General features: G+C 38.6%; 1 protein-coding gene across 6 annotated transcripts in view; it reads left to right on the top strand.

The window, feature by feature from the left end:
* The window catches only part of A1CF (APOBEC1 complementation factor), a 74,202-nt gene extending 64,195 nt beyond the window's left edge, over window positions 1–10,007 (top strand). For 4 of the 6 annotated variants that reach the window (XM_004285348.4, XM_049696582.1, XM_049696581.1 and 1 more), the window contains 4 exons: window positions 1,850–2,055; window positions 5,773–5,909; window positions 6,623–6,774; window positions 9,810–10,007. In XM_004285348.4, coding sequence (XP_004285396.1) covers window positions 1,850–2,055; window positions 5,773–5,909; window positions 6,623–6,774; window positions 9,810–9,961 — 647 coding nt within the window. In that variant the 3' untranslated portion in view covers window positions 9,962–10,007. The remainder of the gene's footprint in view (window positions 1–1,849; window positions 2,056–5,772; window positions 5,910–6,622; window positions 6,775–9,809) is intronic. The other 2 variants (XM_004285349.3, XM_012538899.3) reach the window with 1 other exon arrangement.
* Window positions 10,008–19,319: the final 9,312 nt, after the last annotated feature.

A 19,319-nucleotide genomic window follows, 5' to 3' on the forward strand; every position in this document is an offset into this window, starting at 1 on the left:
GAACTGGAAAATTGTTTATTGAAAATCAAATATTATATCAATAGTTTTCCTTCCATATGAATCTTTTTTCACATTACAACTGGTTATTGAAAAAACTTGGTCGGAACATAGTATAAATGAGTCTGATGTACACATGTGATCTTTGCATGGGCCCGTAAAATGTGTACAAACTAAAACTCGGGTCTACAATGATTAGTTTCTTCCTTATCACTGTACTACCATATTGGAGTCATATGTGACTCATTACAAAACTTCCAACTGAGAGCAGTATGGTTCAGTGGAAACCAGTTACCTCAAATATCAAGACACATGAGTATTGGATGATGAGTCAGTGCCATCACATCCATATATAAATCACAATTCATCATAAATATATTTAACAGATATATGAGATGCTCTCATCTGATCTCCCCCAAGAAATATGTGCTATGCCTTCTAAAAAGCCACATTACTAAGGAAATCAACTTGTTTCTCCAGGATATCAGGAAACAAATAGTAAAGTCCAAATAGAAAAATAAAAAACAAAAAAAAACGCGACCTCAATCTTACTGCCAAACAACACGTTTTCCTGCTGAATCCTGTGAGAATTCCAAATGTTCAAGCAGTTTTCTGAGCTCAGTTATTTCAAAAAATGTAAAAGATAAGGAAAGCATGTTTTATTTTCAAGAAACTGTTTTGTCTCTGCCTAATGGGATCCTTCAGAGTGGTTCTGCTAGGAACCAATGCCTACAGAATCTCAGATCTGTCTGCCAAATATGACACCAGTCTGAGCAATTCAACAGCAAACTGTGTACTTAATTCTATTCTTGGGTTTGACTAGAAGCAAAGGGGCATGTCCAGATTACTGTGAAAACAATTATCTTACTGTGTTTTACTATTTTTCAGGAGAACTGAATTGACCATCCTAGGAACTCTAGTCTTCAACAGCCTTAAAATTTCCATACTCATAATACTCCACCCAAAATTGTAATGTAAAAGAAATCTTCAGGATTTCCTTCAAGATGATCTGTCTATAGGTTTGATAATTATGTCATTAAAACACTGTACATTTATAATCTAAATCACATCATTAAACAATCCCTACATTAAGTATAAGTTGTCAACCAGTTGTAATGTAGGAAAAAAACAAACTTCACTCCAAGGGAAAAAATACCTGTCTTATAACAAGAAAGGAATCAATGAATGATATTCATGGATGAAGGGTAATCAATTTAATTTTTTATCTCTTTATGCCACCAATAGGAAATCAAAGTAGCAATGTGGCAAAACAAAAAATCAAAAGGAATCTATTAATGAAACTCAATGGAAATTTAAGCCTCACATTGATAGAATATAAGAGAGAAAATGGTGAGTTTTAAAACACATTTTCTAAATGTTGGTTTTCCAGCAGGCCATCACGAATGGAATATTAGGGAAACTAGAATTCATTTCTAATTTACTGATCAAAGACAAAAAGGCAAGACTTATTTTAATACATGTGGTCATATTATGCTGGGATGTTTTAATAAATACATTCCCAACATTTATTAGTCTACAGAAAAATGTCAACGAAAGGTTAACTGAAGAGAGAAATTGCAAAATTTCTCTGTACCAAAGCTTTAAAGTTGCACGTGTACTTATCCATAGCTTTGATAGTATTGCTTTCTTCTACAGACAGTTAAAAAAAAAAAAAAGGACACCTGTGGTGAACCCTATCTTATGTTGAGTTTCATTACATTAGAATCCTGGAGTTTTCTATCTGTCTTCAGGGAAATAATCAATGTGACTTGGGCTAACTTTTCCATTACAGTAAGATTCAGGGTGATTTTCTGGTGGTTTGATTCGGTTTAATGCCTTCTTACATTCCTAGAAATTTACATGAATGTACCTGTAGGGGCTGCGGGAGTGAGAGGACTGGGCGGCCGTGGCTATTTGGCTTACACAGGCCTGGGTCGAGGATACCAGGTCAAAGGAGACAAGAGAGAAGACAAACTCTATGATCTTTTGCCTGGGATGGAGCTCACCCCAATGAATCCTGTCACTTTAAAACCCCAAGGAATTAAACTTGCTCCACAGGTAGGTAACGTTATTCCAGAGATAGCTTGGATAGTTTGTATAAGTTGGGCCAAAGACCATCATTCACCATTTGTCAAAGGATTTGACTTGATCCCTACTTCAGCTGCTGTTTTGTTTTGTTTTATTAAATAGATATAGCGGCCAATCAACATAATGTACTGTGAGAGAAAAGTGGGTGTTGAGTACAATTGTTTCATTTTAGACTCTTTTTTTTAAAATTATGAAATTTGACATCTTAAGTAATCTTCCACTGAAATGCAAGGATTCTGAGCACTACCAAGAATTATCAACCAATACCTTAAATGAGAATAAAGTGAAGCAAGGCTGGTTGGCAAATGAAGAGCACTCATGACAGGGAATGAACAGATCATTTAGAACATCTTTCCTTGGAAGCCCTGTGTCTAAGAGAAAACACTGTGCTATCTCTGGTGTATCATTACTCATATTAACTATAAGATGCCATCAGCCATATCGAATCAAGTCATCTACAATGACTGTATTTGGGCAGTAACATTAAGGTAAATTTTTTGCTTTCACTTCACAATTCTAAGTTTCCATGTTTCTGCATGAGGCTATGATTTTATTATCGGAAAGTTAAAAGTTATAAAAGTTGTTCCAGTACGGAAACTGAACAACAGGGTTAAAAATAAAACAAAACAGGATCTGTGTTAACCCTTACACTGTCCCCTCTGGACATGCAGTACATGCTGGACTCTCTGCAGAGACACTTTGGCTGAATAATCAATATCCAGTTGTTCAGAGTGACAGTTTGCATATCCTAAAGGAAAATTCCCAACTCCCAACCCAAAGGTATAAGCCCCAAATTTGTGGGAGTAGCCTTATGATTGCAATCAAGTAGAAAACTTGATTTTCTAAAATCTCATCTTGACTGGGTTTTTTTGTTTGTTTTTGGTGTATTAATGGCTTTCTTATACATACAAATTAGCTCATCTACAGTTTCTGCTACCCCTCCCCATACAATTCTTTTTTAAGGGATGCCTATCAGAGTGGTAAATAGTAATCATGTGTCTGTTCAAAAACCATATGGGGGGCACGCATTATGCACCGAGTATTGTGCTAGGTGCTGGGGATGGAAAAGTGAATATAACACAACCCTTGCCATCAAAAATCACACGGCAATCCAGTGAGAGGATCCTGACACATAATAATTACAATAAAATCTCGTAAGTGCCATGATGGACCTTTGCTCAGAAAACACAAAAGCTAGTCAATCCAATCTATCCTGGGTTAAAACCTAAGATAAACAACCTAATTAAAGTACTAGGATACCCAGAAATATTTTTTAGAAAATAAAAAATAATCATTGTCATAAATTCTGTGTAATAGTTCTAAGAACTGCCATAGCATGAGTAATGATCTCTGGTTTTATATTAAATCCAGGTTAGAAATTGGTCCTGCTTTATAGTAATATATGGGGCCTTCACTTGTGGCACAGTGGTTAAGAATCCACCTGCCAATGCAGGGGACACGGGTTCGAGCCCTGGTCCGGGAAGATCCCACATGCTGCAGAGCAACTAAGCCTGTGTGCCACAACTACTGAGCCTGCACTCTAGAGCCTGTGAGCCACAACTACTGAGCCTGCGTGCCACAACTACTGAAGCCCACGTGCCTAGAGCCCATGCTCCGCAACAAGAGAAGCCACCTCAATGAGAAGCCTGCACACCTCAAAGAGTAGCTCTCGGGCTTCCCTGGTGGCGCGGTGGTTGAGAGTCCGCCTGCCGATGCAGGGGACACGGGTTCGTGCCCCGGTCCGGGAAGGTCCCACATGCCACGGAGCGGCTGGGCCCATGAGCCATGGCCTCTGGGCCTGTGCGTCCGGAGCCTGTGCTCCGCAACGGGAGAGGCCACAACAGTGAGAGGCCCGCATACCACAAAAAAAAAAAAAAAAAAAAAAAAGAGTAGCTCTCGCTCACCACAACTAGAGAAAGCACGCGCGCAGCAACGAAGACCCAACGTGGGCAAAAATAAATAAAATAAATGTACCAAAAAAATATATACAGTAACATATGAGTAACTATCTCTATCAACTAATGAAAGTTTTTCTTAATTAATTTGTCTCTGAATTTCTGCAACTGCATCTTAGAAATCAAGGGCCATGCCACCCCCAACCAGCATAGATGGAGCCTGGACAACTCCATGGTGGAGTTATGAACTTCCAACAAGAAGAGGAGGCTGCCCTGCAGAGTCAGAAGTTAGAGCTGGAATCCTTTACATGTGTTTGCACAATGGGCACAAACGAGCAGGCAGAATATCAGCCCGCTCAAGTAACTGACTATTGCCCAGGAACCTTAGAGAACAGTTTGTAGATGACAAGAGATGCTACAAAACTAAGAGTATTAAGAAGCAACAGTTAATAGAGGAGATAGGAGCAATCTATAAATTCAATAAACTGGAAAATGTCATGCTATTACAGCTGGATAAGCATTAGAGCAAATGAGATAAGAAATTCCACAGACTCAACCTGGGAACTGTTCTGTCCCAAGAGTTATTTTTTAGGACTTACGCCCTGTTTTGCACAGTTTACTGGATCTGCTGACCAATGGGAGCATCAGGGCTTGTGGGCCACCAGAAATGGCTTCGGCATGAAGAAAATATGTGCCTTCAGGCAAGGTTTGGTTTGGAGTAATGACAGAGGAAAGAAGCATGAAGGAAGATTCCAAAAATCAGATCATAAAAATAGCCAGAAGTGGTGTTTTGCCAAACAAAGACATTGCAACTATCAACACCCCTCTATTTTTTTTTTTTTTTGCGGTACGCGGGCCTCTCACTGTTGTGGCCTCTCCCATTGCGGAGCACAGGCTCCGGACGCGCAGGCTCAGCGGCCATGGCTCACGGGCCCAGCCGCTCCGTGGCATGTGGGATCTTCCCGGACCGGGGCACGAACCCATGTCTCCTGCATCGGCAGGCGGACTCTCAACCACTGCGCCACCAGGGAAGCCCCTCAACACCCCTCTATTAATGTTCATCAATAAATACTAACCCATTAAACTTTTTAACTCTATTTTTATGAAAATGTAAAGTTAAAACCGTATGACAAATGACATGAAATAGGAATAAATCCTTAGGTTATTTTCTCTAAACCATTATAAACAGAAGGATTCAGGGTAATAATGAGTAAATCCAGCTACACAGTGCTAAAATATCAATTTTTTTTTTTTTTTTTTTTTTTTGCGGTACGCGGGCCCCCCACCGCCGTGGCCCGGCGCGCAGGCTCCGGACGCGCAGGCCCAGCAGCCACGGCCCAGGGGCCCAGCCGCTCCGCAGCACGCAGGATCCTACCAGACCGGGGCACGAACCCGCATCCCCCGCATCGGCAGCCGGACTCCCAACCACTGCGCCACCAGGGAAGCCCTGGAATATCAATTTTTTAAAAAACGGAATAAATATACCAAACAAATTGTACATTAAACTATTGGTAAAAAGTTAGAGCTAATGGACTAAACTAAAAGTGTATTAGAATAAATGGTGTGAAAATGATTTTCCTGAATTAATAGACACAACATTTTAAATGGAGTTCAAATTGAGTTCATCTTAAATTTTATGAGTCATTAAACCATGTGGCATTTTATCTCTTCTTATATTTGCTTAAACTCTGAAGATTCAAGTTTAAAAACCTGAAAGTTAGAGAAATAATGCAAATGTGATATTTGGAAGGGAAGTCACTTTTTTTGTTGTTTTTTTTTTTTGCTCTTGTAGATATTAGAAGAAGTTTGTCAGAAAAATAACTGGGGACAACCTGTATATCAGCTGCACTCTGCCATTGGACAAGATCAAAGACAACTCTTCTTATACAAAATAACTATTCCTGCCCTGTCCAGCCAGAATCCTGTCATGTGTGTAACTTCTCCAAATTCCTAATCATTTCGATTTTAGAATGAGTCTTGTGAATTAAGTGTATTTTATCACTATCTAAATAAGATAAATATTCAAGTCTACAACCTACTCATTTTTCATTCAGTGCAAACGTTGAGATGTGTATTTGGGATATATGTGACAGCCATGAGACTAGCATCTCAAAGCCCCTAAATTTCATATAGACAATGAAGACTGTGTACTCTCACCAACCAATGGAAAACTGCAGATGTTAAGTGTAATAGAAGTGAAAACTATAGCCCACCCTTTTATCTGTGTAGTATTTGGGTTGAACCATACGAAACTGCCCTTTTATACCTAATAACACCATGCCCTGCCATTTAAGTTTTGAACCAAAGCTATAACCTCTCTATTAGTGGTTATCACCTTCTCAATTTTACCTTGAGCCTGCATTTCTACATGTTTTAGGAACCATCCTGTTTCACACATACATTAGAAAGAACTTACAACGAGTTGCAAGTACGCTCCAGGAATGTCATCGTCCACCGATGTTCTAGGTCCATTCACAAATGCTCCAACATGTATGTATATCTGGAAGCTTTAAAAGCAGAGAGTGATAGGTCCCCACGCAAAATTCCATTATCCGATCAAAAAAGTGAACAGTGCCTTAGGTTTTCACCTGTCTCAGCTACATAAGTTTAAAATGCACACCCTGACTGACTTTGCTTTCCAGCCACCCTTTCACACCCCCGAAGCTAAGTGCCTATGTGGATGAAGCAAAGACATATGCAGCCGAGTACACCCTGCAGACCCTGGGCATCCCCACCGATGGAGCCGATGCCCAGACCGCAGCTGCTGCTGCCGCTTCTGCTACCGCATTTCCAGGTATGGAAAAATAATGCCAGAAATGGCACCCTGCAGAGAGTGTTTGGGAGACCCTCTTTGGGACCATGGACTCACAGAGTTATCTGTGAACTTCAACTACAATAAATCTGATTTACACCATCTGTGACCAAAAAGAATTCGCCCGATGAGCGAGCCATTAACAAGGCAAGAGAATTGAGCTGGGCAGCAGAGGAGGGTCTAGTCTCAGGTCAGCTATAAGCAGCTGTGTGACCTTAAATGAATCAATCTCTCTGCTTCTAGTTTGTTTGGGTTTTTACTTTTAGTAAGAGAGTTTAGAACTACTACATTCTACTACTACCACATTCGTGGGTGATGTTTATTTGAACTCTTACTATGTGCCAGGCACTGACTTATCTCAGCAATGCTCGTGACACCACAAGAAACAGGTTCTATCATCACGCACATTGTACAGATGAAGAAACCAAGTACCACCAAGAGAAAGATTAAGTCATTTGGCCAAGGCCAATCAGCTTTTAAGCAATCCATGGACTCCCTCCCCAATTCTAATCTTCAGTTCTACTCAATTCTACTTGTATTGCTTTGCTTTCTGAAAGAAACGTGTAGATCGGATTTTTAAAAATTATTTTAAGACAGAAACTCTATGTGTGTGTGTGTGTGTGTGTGTGAGAGAGAGAGAGAGAGAGAGAGAGAGAGAGAGAAAGAGAGAGAGAGAGAGATGGAGAAAATAAAAAAGAGAGACCATTTCAATAAGTGGCTAATCAGGCTCATTTTATCTGTTCTATAATTTAGGTCTGGGGCATATGCTGATTACTTAAAGTCTGTCTGTAGATCAACATGCCTTCAGGGTCACATTTAAAAGACTTTTCCCCATTTATTATGTACCTACAACAAATGCTACTAATTAAAAATGAATCCTCTAGAGATTAAAGAGGACCAGACAAGAAATTTCTTTTGGAAATTTTTCCCTCAGCAGTTAGTTTGAGCAACTCCACTCTTTCTTGGTAATAAAAGTTTAGGTTCTTTCGAAGAAATCTGTCATTCTGACTTGTCATTGTGTTGGCATACCTCCTCCCATAAGCCCAAATCAGAGAGTTCTGACTAGACCTAGAAATAAGACATTCCTATCAATTGATTAATTCATATATCGGTCCTGTGTAGGTATGAGAACTGCTATATACGTCACATCCATAACACCTGAGCTGGCTCTCATTTCCTTTTATTTCTCAAAACTTGCAAATGTGGCCTCCATCCTGGCAAGTGGAGCCGAAACTAAGCATGCTTCCCACACAAATGTGACCTCAATTCCAGCTTTGCTCTTAGAACGTGGAGAAGATGTGTGATGCACCCCTTCGAGGTTATCAAGGCAACGGCTGCCGAGGGCCAGGTCCTTCCTGGGCTGTGCTGCAGTAATGCCGTGCTTGCTTTCCATGAAACGGGGTGTCTTGTGCCAGGCTTCTCAGTTCTTGCAAAAAGTTAAGGCCCTGTCTTGCAGAAAGCTGTACCCCAAAGACACCAAATTAATGTACTATAAAAATAAATGAGCCTCTGCCAGGAGAATTTTAAAGTTTGCTTTTACATTGGAAAGGATTTGCTCTTTGCCCAAAAATATTTTATCTTATCCTCACTTTTATTTGCTCCTACAAGAAATAAAAAATTATTTAGAGCATGAGAATTGCCTCGGGAATGCCTAAGAATTTGAGAAGATCTTTTATAACTTGCTATGGAGTCAAGTAAAGAATAACAGGCTCCAAGGGAAGAATCTATTTAAAACACAAATGCTCTGGTACTTTAGAAATTAGCCAAATTGAAAAAGAAAATTCAATTTGCTTTTCAAAATCCCTAAAGGTAAAACCTACGCTACACATGCACATACACGTATATTTCACTTACTTACTTTAGAAATACTGTTTCCAAAATTATGAAAGTAATTGTTAACATATTTCTCATATCCTTGGAAAATGTACCAAACTTCACTAGCACGTTAGTCAGCATTACTGCCCAAAGTGCACGAGCCAAGGAGGGGATTCAATTTTTTTACAAATAGTCCAGCCAGCTTCCCACTACCACTTCCTGAGAAGCCACCAGAAAGAAATCAATGTGCCTGGGTTTAGGCAGACTTCCACAACACATAAACCAAATGTGCTTTCTTTCTTTTCTTTTCTTTTCTTTTTTAAAATCAGGTCCCCATTTGCTGCTTAAGTATACTTTTTCCGTTTTTCTCATCCTCTTTCACAATTTGGGGATCATCTCAGAAATAACCAGATTTGGGTCTAAGACATTAACAGGGAAATACTGCTTTTAGATAATAGCTATTATGCTCTTTTCTTCAAAAGTATTAATCAGCTAGACATGATAGCAATACAAAAGCACATGAGTATTTCCTTATCACTCAAGCCCCTTAGTTCTCTGACAGTAAGGACGAGCACTAAGACCTCTGCATACATCAAACACAGCTCGATGGTGGGGTGAGGTATTGTTTGTCCTATCCATTTAGACCAAAATGTGGACACCCTAGGTATGTGCTTTTATGGTGCTATATAGAAATACGCTAAAACTTTAACTACTTCTCCTATTGGTCTACCCAGTCCCTACAAACCTCCCTGGGTAAAGGCAATGGTTTTTAATATTCTATTTAGGTGAGGGTGGGGATGCAGCAGAACCAGACCCACAGGGCCCACCCCGATCTCCTTGCCAACCCATCAACTGCCTCCCCTCCTTTACAAGTTCTGAGACCCTCTGAAAAAGTCCTGGACATCAAACTTTAATCAGCTCCGCATTCTGTCAAGTTTCTGTTTCTTGGGGTCTATCCCCCATGTTGCCAGTTTTCTAAGAGTGAAACGATTCTGATATAAATGGTCGACCCCACTCTGAGGAAGACTCTTCCCTAATCAATGAGTCCAGATATTACATCCCCTGAGGGCACCTTTTAAAATGTACACGTTAACTTTTGGCTTTAAGCAATACGTTAAATTTTCATCTTTCCTAAAGACCGTAAGCCAAAAGGAAGCAAATCCGAATCCCTTTCATGAAGTTTTCTCTGCCTTCTCCTCCAGGCTATGCTGTCCCTAACGCAGCTGCATCTGTGTCTGCAACCCAGCTCAAGCAAGCGGTGACCCTGGGACAAGACTTAGCAGCGTATGCAACGTATGAGGTCTACCCCACTTTTGCAGTGACTGCCCAAGGGGATGGCTATGGAACCTTCTGAAGACATCTTTCTTTTAAGAATAAAACACACAAAACTCAATCTAGAAGAAATACACCTCTAACTCGGTCCCCTAATGATCACACGTAATACTTGTCCCAGAGTGATGCCTTTCCTGAGACTGTACAGCTTACATTGATACTAACTGTAGAATCATGATATGAGAACTTTATTTCTAATGAAATCCAATGTTAAGGAGCCCTTTATCTAACAGGAAGCTAAAGAGCAATTGCCCCCCAAAGTTGTTCTTCCAAGGTTCCTGAGTGTCTGGGGAGTATGTTTACAAACCCTGACAGAGTGGAGAGAGATCTTTTAGCCAGCAAGATTTCAGGGGCTAAGCAGACCTGGACAACCAGTAAAACCAAGGGGGCCAAGTAATTCCAGAGTCTTAACCCCTGGCTTACAGCTGCATTTGTAATACACAAAGTCACAAAAGGCTGAGGGACAGTAGGAGATGCTTTTCAAAGCACATTTCCCATTGCCCACTGCATGAGGCATATTCACAGCCTGGACCTCCTGAGAGATTATCCAAGGTTTAATGGAGTCAGCATCATTTCAGTCTGAAAATTCCATCCAGTCAATTTGTCATAGGTCAGGATCTTCTCATCCCCTGCAGCCCCTGGGGACTAGGAAATTGATGTGATATGTTACAGCTATTGTTAAGACAAATCCAGGCCCACCATTTATTAAACTCATTAGCCCACACCTCTTTTTCCCTAGAACTCCTACGCTTCCTAAGGATGCCCACACCATAATAGTCATGCCAACTTGAAATGACTTTTTCTCATTTTAAACATTTTGACTTGTCCATATTGATTTACTTTCATCTCAATCTCATTTTGCTCATCTCCAATATCATAAAAAAAATAAATCAAATCTACAGCATATCATTTATGATACTTTTTGCTATTCAGCAAACTGGATGAAAAGTCATTTCAAAGGGAGGAGTGAAGATTTACTCTCGTTTCTATGATGTTTCTGTAGCACCCAGCCCACCATCCAGCATTCAGAGACAGTTATTAACCTGGGTTCAGCCTTGGACTATCTAACCCACTTATACTAAATCTGACGAGAAATCCACCGCCTTCTCTTCCTTTTACTTTCAATCAGTATCAGACAGCTTTACCATATCTGAGTCCTTTGGTTTTGAAGTTATCACAGGAGAACTTTATATCCATCACTGATTATTATTAGAAGCCAATTTTTCAGATATTCAGCAAGGGTGTTATTTATCAAAATCTCCTAGAGTTTTGGGTCTCTTCCCTAGAACATCTGAGGTGAGTGTGCTACAAAAACTGGGGAGAAGGCACTGCTTTCTTTCCATACTTATAAATGATGGCTTTTTGTTCAAAACAGAAATAATCAAAGTCCAAACACAAAATACCTATTACTACCGCTCCAGTCTCATTAGTGGTTTAAGACATACAGTACTAGATTTCCATTTCCCTTGGCTTTTGTAAAATTCTGCAAGACTAAAGGGAAGACATAAACACCAAAGCATAGAAAAATCTGTCAACTCTTGAATGGAATTCTGTGACCCCCAAATCAGGCCAGATTCCAATGGAAATCAGGTAAATTCCAACAACAATTAAGAGTCCTTGTAACCTTTCTGTTCTACTAACTCCAATCTGATATCAAAGGCCTCAACGCTACAGCTGAAACTCTGAAAGGCCTCATGCTTTCAGCTTTGTTTTGCTTTTCATATTTCCGAGGACAGTGTTTCCCAGACTTGACTGCACATTAGAAATACCTGGAGAGCTTTTCAAACTGCCAATGCCAAGGTCACACCTCATACCAGCTACATCAGAATGTCTTGGGATCTGAGCCGGACATCAGTTTGTTTGATTGTTTTTAAAGATCTTAGCTGATTCAAGTGTACAACTAAGTTTGGGAACTGCTGTATTCTTTGTATTTCCACTCTATTTTAATACTTTTTATTTTTAATGTCTTTATTGGAGTATAATTGCTTTACAATGGTGTGTTAGTTTCTGCTTTATAACAAAGTGAATCAGTTATACATATACATATATCCCCATATCTCTTCCCTCTTGCATCTCCCTCCCTCCCACCCCTCTAGATGGTCACAAAGCACGGAGCTGATCTCCCTGTGCTATGTGGCTGCTTCCCACTAGCTATCTATTTTACATTTGGTAGTATATATATGGCCATGCCACTCTCTCCTACTAGAGAATGAACTTGAGGATATGGGGAGGGGAAAGGGTAAGCTGGTATTTTAATACTTTTTTATTTCACTTTTATTAAATAGAAAAATGCAAGAAAAATTGTCTAAGTTAAAATAGACAGCCAGATATTTTTACATATGTTCATCTCATGAGAAGTATGAATGTGAATATAATTCATACTGGCTTCAAACTAACTCTTGGGCCAAACTAATTCTAAGTATGAGAAAGTGAAACATTCCTCCTTAAGCAATTCTTAGGTCCAAATTTACAGTCCTCCACAGATCTGCTTTCATACTCAAGGAGAGTAATTACAGTGGGGGCAGGCAAATTGCTAATCAGCCCAAAGAAGCATTCCAAATTCCAAGAACAGAAGTTTTAATGTTCTTTAAAATCTTTGAAAATAAACATAAAAAGGCACTCTGCATATCTAGTATATGCAAAAAAGAAGGTATGATACAGAGGAGTTTTAAATTTAATCAAAATGAACAATTAGTTAATACAGGAATCATTTTATGAGAAAAAATCATTATTCCAGATGAAATCATAATCACTTTTTAAAAAGATTAAGAGCAGAGACATAAATATACAATAATAGCAAAGTATCAAGAAAATTACCACTGGAATATCATCTCATTACTTGCTCAAGGAAAATAGTCACAAGTATTCATAACATTTACTTCCTGAGAACTAGTTTTATTCAAGTGAGTAGATGTGATTTTATTTTTTGCTGAAATCTTACTTTAGTAAAATCTAGAGAATTCCATTTAGAACATAAATCATAGAAAGTATCAATGTGTTCGCCATGCCATATGTTTGCATTGCCTTTGCCCAAATTAAGTAATGTAGAGCAACTCCTGTTATGATGAGTTTGAAACTTTAAAAATTGGGATTTTAAAAAAAATCAAGTGTAGAACCAAAGGTTTATTTTGCATTACGTTTATAGTTTTGAACTTCAGAAATTAACACTTTTTTTTTTTTTTTGCGGTACGCGGGCCTCTCACCGTTGCGGCCTCTCCCGTTGCGGAGCACAGGCTCCGGACGCGCAGGCCCAGCGGCCATGGCCCACGGGCCCAGCCGCTCCGCGGCACGCGGGATCCTCCCGGACCGGGGCACGAACCCGCGTCCCCTGCATCGGCAGGCGGACCCCCAACCACTGCGCCACCAGGGAAGCCCAATTAGCATTTATTTAATACCTATCATACCTTGTGTACCAATATCTCTTTTTCTATTTCTTACTTTAATGCTTAATAGAAAATCTTCATAGAAACAAAATTAAAATGAGTCAACCCACTAAGTGACAACAACAAAATACCCAAACCAATAATTAGAAACATCTAGTAAATTAGGATTGGGTTTCTAAATTTGGGTAATTAATAGCTTAATGAGAATTAAAATCAGCCCTATGTTACTTAGGAGGAAATGAAACAGCAGTGAGATTAGATATCAATTTCTTATCTATAAAAATGCTTCCTCTTCTTAAATTGCTATACTCCTCTCCCACCCCATTAATTTAGCTAGAACTGCCTTTAACTGCCACAAAACATAATTTTCCTAGATGACTATCCACACCCATCCATCCCCACCCAAACCTGGTATCACGCCAAACCACACGATATTCGGGTGACAGCACCCAAAATGCTGCTAGAAAGCTACCTCGTGTTAAGAAAACACTGACTTCAAAAAATATCTAACAAACGAGAACGTATTTCAAAAAATATCTAACAAATGAGAACGTATTTCCAAACCACAGGTGTTTAACTTTCCAATGATGGATGGAAATTAAATTATAGCTACGTATTGCTAATAGCTATGCAGGAAATTTTAGTCTTACATAAAAGTTTTTTTAAAAAAACATTCTTCCAATCACACAGATTAGCTTTTCAGAAATATTGCTTCAATATAATTTTTAATTTATGTTAATTTTCGCTATATTTTTAAATGACTATCTTATCGTTCTTTCTTGGGCAGCTGGGTCACAATTTGAATTCATGGGGATAGGGAAACTTTCCAGGGTGCCTTGGCAGAATAAGGGTCAATAAAGAAAGTTAGGATTTTCAGTAAACTGTCTTGTATTCAAAGCTACAAAGTTTGATAAAGTTTATTACTGTTGTGCAACTCCAGCCCTGTCCCAGATTTCCTGAAAGTAACTTACAACTAAAAGGGAACAATGTGCCCAATATTCACACAAGGCCATGATCATGTATTCCCCCCTTGCACTCATATAGAAGTTTCCAGGGGGTGAAAACATAGCTACAACTTAACCTAGAGAATTAGGTTAAGAATTAGGTTTTTATATTTTGTAGATATATTTTTATATATTGTAGAGACATCTGCTAAAGACAAAACTAAGTTTCAAATATGACACCATAAGTGAACTTTATGATAAACACTTTTAAGAGAAAATACTAATAGCATAATTGAGGAATTTTAAAATACTTATTGAAAGAGAAACTAGGCAACAGACATTCCTACCTGAAAGGCAACGGTTATCTACTGGGTTTTGTCAAATTGATTGTCAAATCTGATGTTGAAATTTCACTTCATTCTAGTGACATCTTGAAAATGCTCTCAGTTTAATGAGAACATATTCATAGAAAGTGTAAAGTATCCACAAACTGTATGTTTGTGTTTGCCAACATTAGAACAAAGCAAAGCAAGTCCTGCTGTAATCAGTGAAACTATTAGGAAAATAAGATTTTTTTCTGACCTCCATACCTATCTCTTTACTTATGGAGTAAAACATTAAAAAAAATTTTTTTTTACTCAATAAAAAATGGGTACAGAATATTCTATTGCCCCCCAAATGTCCAACATTTTAAAAGCCAGCTTTTTCTTACAATGTTGATACAGAGTATAGAATGAACAAATTCAATAGGGACAGCAATGTATACCTTGAACACACAGACTCATTTATGGGAAACGGCAGACTTTATGCATCCCCAGTTACCCTCAGTTTTGTAGGAAAGGTAAAAGAACACCTTATAGTTTAGCTAATAGTGAAGAGAAGTTCATAACCAATCTAGAAGTAAAAAGTAAAAAGCAGAGCCTCCATGCATTCAAAAGTGCCTGGAATAAAATATAGAACTCTTCTGCATCACCTCTCCCTTGTGGACGTTTCTCCTATTTTGAGAGGGAAATCAAGAAAAAGAATATACCCCATTCTCTCTTCACATATGGTACTTTGTCTAAGGGGAGGAGAGATACCAAGAAACAGGTCTTTAAAGAAAGTTAGCTGCCAGCAGGAATTTCTTGAAGACAGAAGAGCATCCACCCCACTCATGGTTTAACACCATCTCTCTGGAGTGACAATACATCCTGGTTTGCCAGGACAGTGCAGGCTTATGTCTGTTGTCCCACTATAAATATTAACAATCAACAATTAAAATGAACAACTGTCCCCCTTACTCTCAAATTTGTCTCAGTTTAGACAACAGATTATCCAGTGACCCCATTTTTATGGCTCTTTTTGTTTTTTTTATTGTTGTAGAATTGGCTTTATCCTCTCTAGAGCAGATACAGCTTAAACTAAAAGGCCCTGCCACTTCTTTCTGACTGGGGTAGGATCATGGTGAACACAGAGGAAGGCAACATCTTCTCCTCCACTCTTCAATCCACTCCCCATCTAGCTGACCCTCTACTGCCCCTTGCTGGTCCTAGTTTTCTTCCCACTGCCCCTGGGCTCTGGGTCCTGAGTTCTGCCTTTTGTTGACAGAGCTAGCAGCCACTTGGCCACATGGTGCAGAAGAAAAGATGAAAGATAGCTCTTGGGGGCATGTGCTTAGCCTGTCAAGGTCAAGAGGGCATTAGTAGGGTCTTAGAGCATTTGCTGGGTTCTTTCTTCCTGGAACCAAGCTACCTACACCTCAAACCAGAAAGGACTTCCTGTGTAAATCTTCATATTAAGAGGCATGATGTCTTTTTCCCTCCTTCTGTGTTTTCCAGATTTGCTCAAACACTGACTCCCTTCTATTTAACTTCACCATTATGTTTGCTCATCAACTATCCTTCACCCCAAATCATCATATAATCCCATATAAAGAATTTATTATTTTTAATGGAAAATAATGTTAACAGATAGTTTCCTTTTTAACAGGAATTCCTTTTCACTCTTCCTTTATTCTCTTTACTAATATTGAGAATTAAACAAAGTTTACAGTCTCTATTGCTATTAACCCACAAAACTATTCTTCATAGAATGTATGATCAGTCTGTGTTTACTATGCACCTACTCTTATGCCAGAAACTGTGAACACAAATCTATTTTTAAAAATTTCTTCCCTCAGTGGGGTACACAGTCTAGTGATCCATTCTGCAGTTTTTAAAACTGAATATAATTGCACGTATTTAAGTGTGTCATCTGGTAAGTTTTGTCACTTAGTCAGAATCCCCAAAATAAATCGACTCTGTTCTAAACCTTGTTTCCACTATCACTGCCAAACACTAGGTTCGTGTAGTAAGCCTTTTTAAAGACGAATTTAACTCTTGATCTATCATTATTGCTACTTAAGTGAAATGAGTTTTCAAATATTTTCCCCAGAAGAAATATAAAAGACTATGCAAAAATGTAAAAAGAAGAAAAAAGTTTAGTTAGAGACCCAGAAGGAGCTTTAAAACATGGAGTTGACAAATTCACATACTGATTTATGATGTTAATGAGCAGGGACTCATGCTTTTTATTTACTTGAAAACAGTTTGGTTATTAACAACTTCTATTTTCTAAATATATCTGTGTTTATAAAATTAAAAACTCTGCGTAAAAAGCCTTATCTATACCTATATTTTTTGCAGTAAATGATTTACAATGAAGTATACCTATTTTCAAATGTAAATTTATTTTGAAACTTGGCATTTTCTACAATAATTTATAAGGGATTTTTGGGCTCACAGGCTGCAGCTAAGTCTATTAAATCAATCTGTCATTATCACTGGTTCAAATATGTGATGTAATTATTGGCATTTTTATCCCTATTTCTTCATGAGTTCTTTTTTCTACTTTTCTGACTGCAATATAGCCAGATATTATTATCTCTTCTCTTAATGAAAAGCATGCTGTCAGCAAAATGTATCTCTAGTTTCTAGATGTTAAACAATCTCTTCTTTTCCTTTTTGTTATTATTGACATTATTTATGTGAAGTTAGTTAGCTGAGGTACCAAGAAACAAAAACAGTATTAAAGAGTATGCATAAAGCACTTATTTTTGTACTTTGAGTACAATGTTTTATAAAACTCTGTGATCTATCTATATATACTGAGTAAAATTACAACATTCATTCATTGGGAAAATAATCATTGGTTTGGAAGATAATGGGCACTGTAGAATCATAAATCACATGAAATGAGAAATAATGCAATATTGTGATGACTAGTGTAATTCCAGGATGGTAAAATGATTTTAACTGAATTTTCAAGCACCATTATAAAGTTTTTAAAAGTATCAACATGTGTTGCTGATTCATTTTTTCTTTCCTGAAAACTAAAGTTTTGCTCTTTTTGAGCAAATACCTAAATATTAAGGATCCATAATTGCAGTGTCCCTTTGGCGACTCCTTTACATTCACATCTTTTATAAAATTTCCCTCTGGTGCATCTTCTGAGGATAAATGTAACTTTTAATGATTGAGTGCATTATTTTCCAATCAATAAAGAAAACAAGAGGAATACTAAGAAACAAAAAAAATAATGAGAAAACATGACTCCAGAAAGGTAAGTGGGCTGTGAAGTCAACATTTACCCTGGGGGTAACTGCTGATCCCTTAATGGACGGGAGCAGAGGTCAGTAAACCATCCCTGGAGGACCAAATCCAGCTGCCTGTGTTTTGTTGGCCCTTGAGCTAAGGATGGTTGTAGTATTTTTATAGGACTGAGCTAAGATGTTTTTTACATTTTATAAAGTTGTTTTGAAAAAAAGGAAGAATTTGTGACAATGTCCATAGATGGCATATAAAGACTAAAGACTTTGCCATCTGGCCCTTTACAAAAAGTTTGCCAACCCTGCACTAAGCCAATACCACACATTTTGATGGTATTAACAGAATACCTTCTGTTACAGGTAGCATCCCACTTCTAGGTACCAAATTCTGAATTAGCTAGGATTAGGTTTGGCTGCCAGTGACAGTCCAAAATGGCAGTGGTTTAAATAATATAGCAATTAATTTCTCCTCACCCAAAGTCCCAAAGTGCAGTACAATGCTGGTATTGTGTTTCACAATATCATGAACAGAGAGTCTCTTCTGCTGCTTTACCTGCATGGTCTCAATCTCATGATCTAAAATGATGGCACCTACATTCTATATAGGAGGATAGAGGCAGGACAAAGAGGAGGAAAAGACACCTACTAGCTTTCCCTAAAGGAAATTTACTGGAAGCTGCCACACAACACTATGGCTTCCATCCCATTGGCCAGAACTTAGGCCTAGCTGCAAAAGAAGAATGGGAAATGTAGTCTTCACCTGGGCAACCATCAGAAATTATTTTACTATGGAAGAATGAATATTGAGGGAAAGCTAGCAGAATCTGCCACAAACACCTACATCACAGGAAATATGTGAGAGTTAAATAAGTAAGCACTTGAGATCATTCAGCACTGGGCTTGGCACATGCTAGATGCCTAGGACCCTTGCCTCCCTCCCCTTCACCAAATAAAAGAAACTGTCGATTTACCTCAGAATTTCTTAAAGTGTTGTCACCCATTGAAAGTATAGTTGTGGTACGTATGGTTCCACTGAAACCTCCTGGTATTCCCACCATTAAATAATCCCTCTCCTTGAGTTCAGTGTGGACCAAGTGGCTCACTTCTAATGGGCAGAATATGGGATATCACTTCTGAGATAAGGTTGTAAAAGATTAGGATTTCCATCTTGCTGGGATCTTGCTAGCTCATCTTGCTTGTTCACTCTCATGAAGCCAGCTGCCATGTTGTGAGCTGTGCTATGGAGAGGGCCATATGGTAAGGAACAGCCTGTGAATAACTAAGTCAGGCCAAGAGCCACATGACTGGGCTCAGAAGCAGATTCCTCCTCAATAGAACTGCAGTCCAGGCTAACAGAGTTAACGGCAGATTATGAGAGATTCCGAAGCAGAGAACCCATCTAAACTGCATCTTGATTCCTGTTCCACAGGAGGTAAAATGTGTTGTGTTAAGTTGCTAAGTTCTAGGACAATTTGTTGTGAAACAGTA

The sequence above is a fragment of the Orcinus orca genome, chromosome 14, assembly GCF_937001465.1.
Source record: "Orcinus orca chromosome 14, mOrcOrc1.1, whole genome shotgun sequence".
NCBI lineage: Eukaryota > Metazoa > Chordata > Mammalia > Artiodactyla > Delphinidae > Orcinus > Orcinus orca.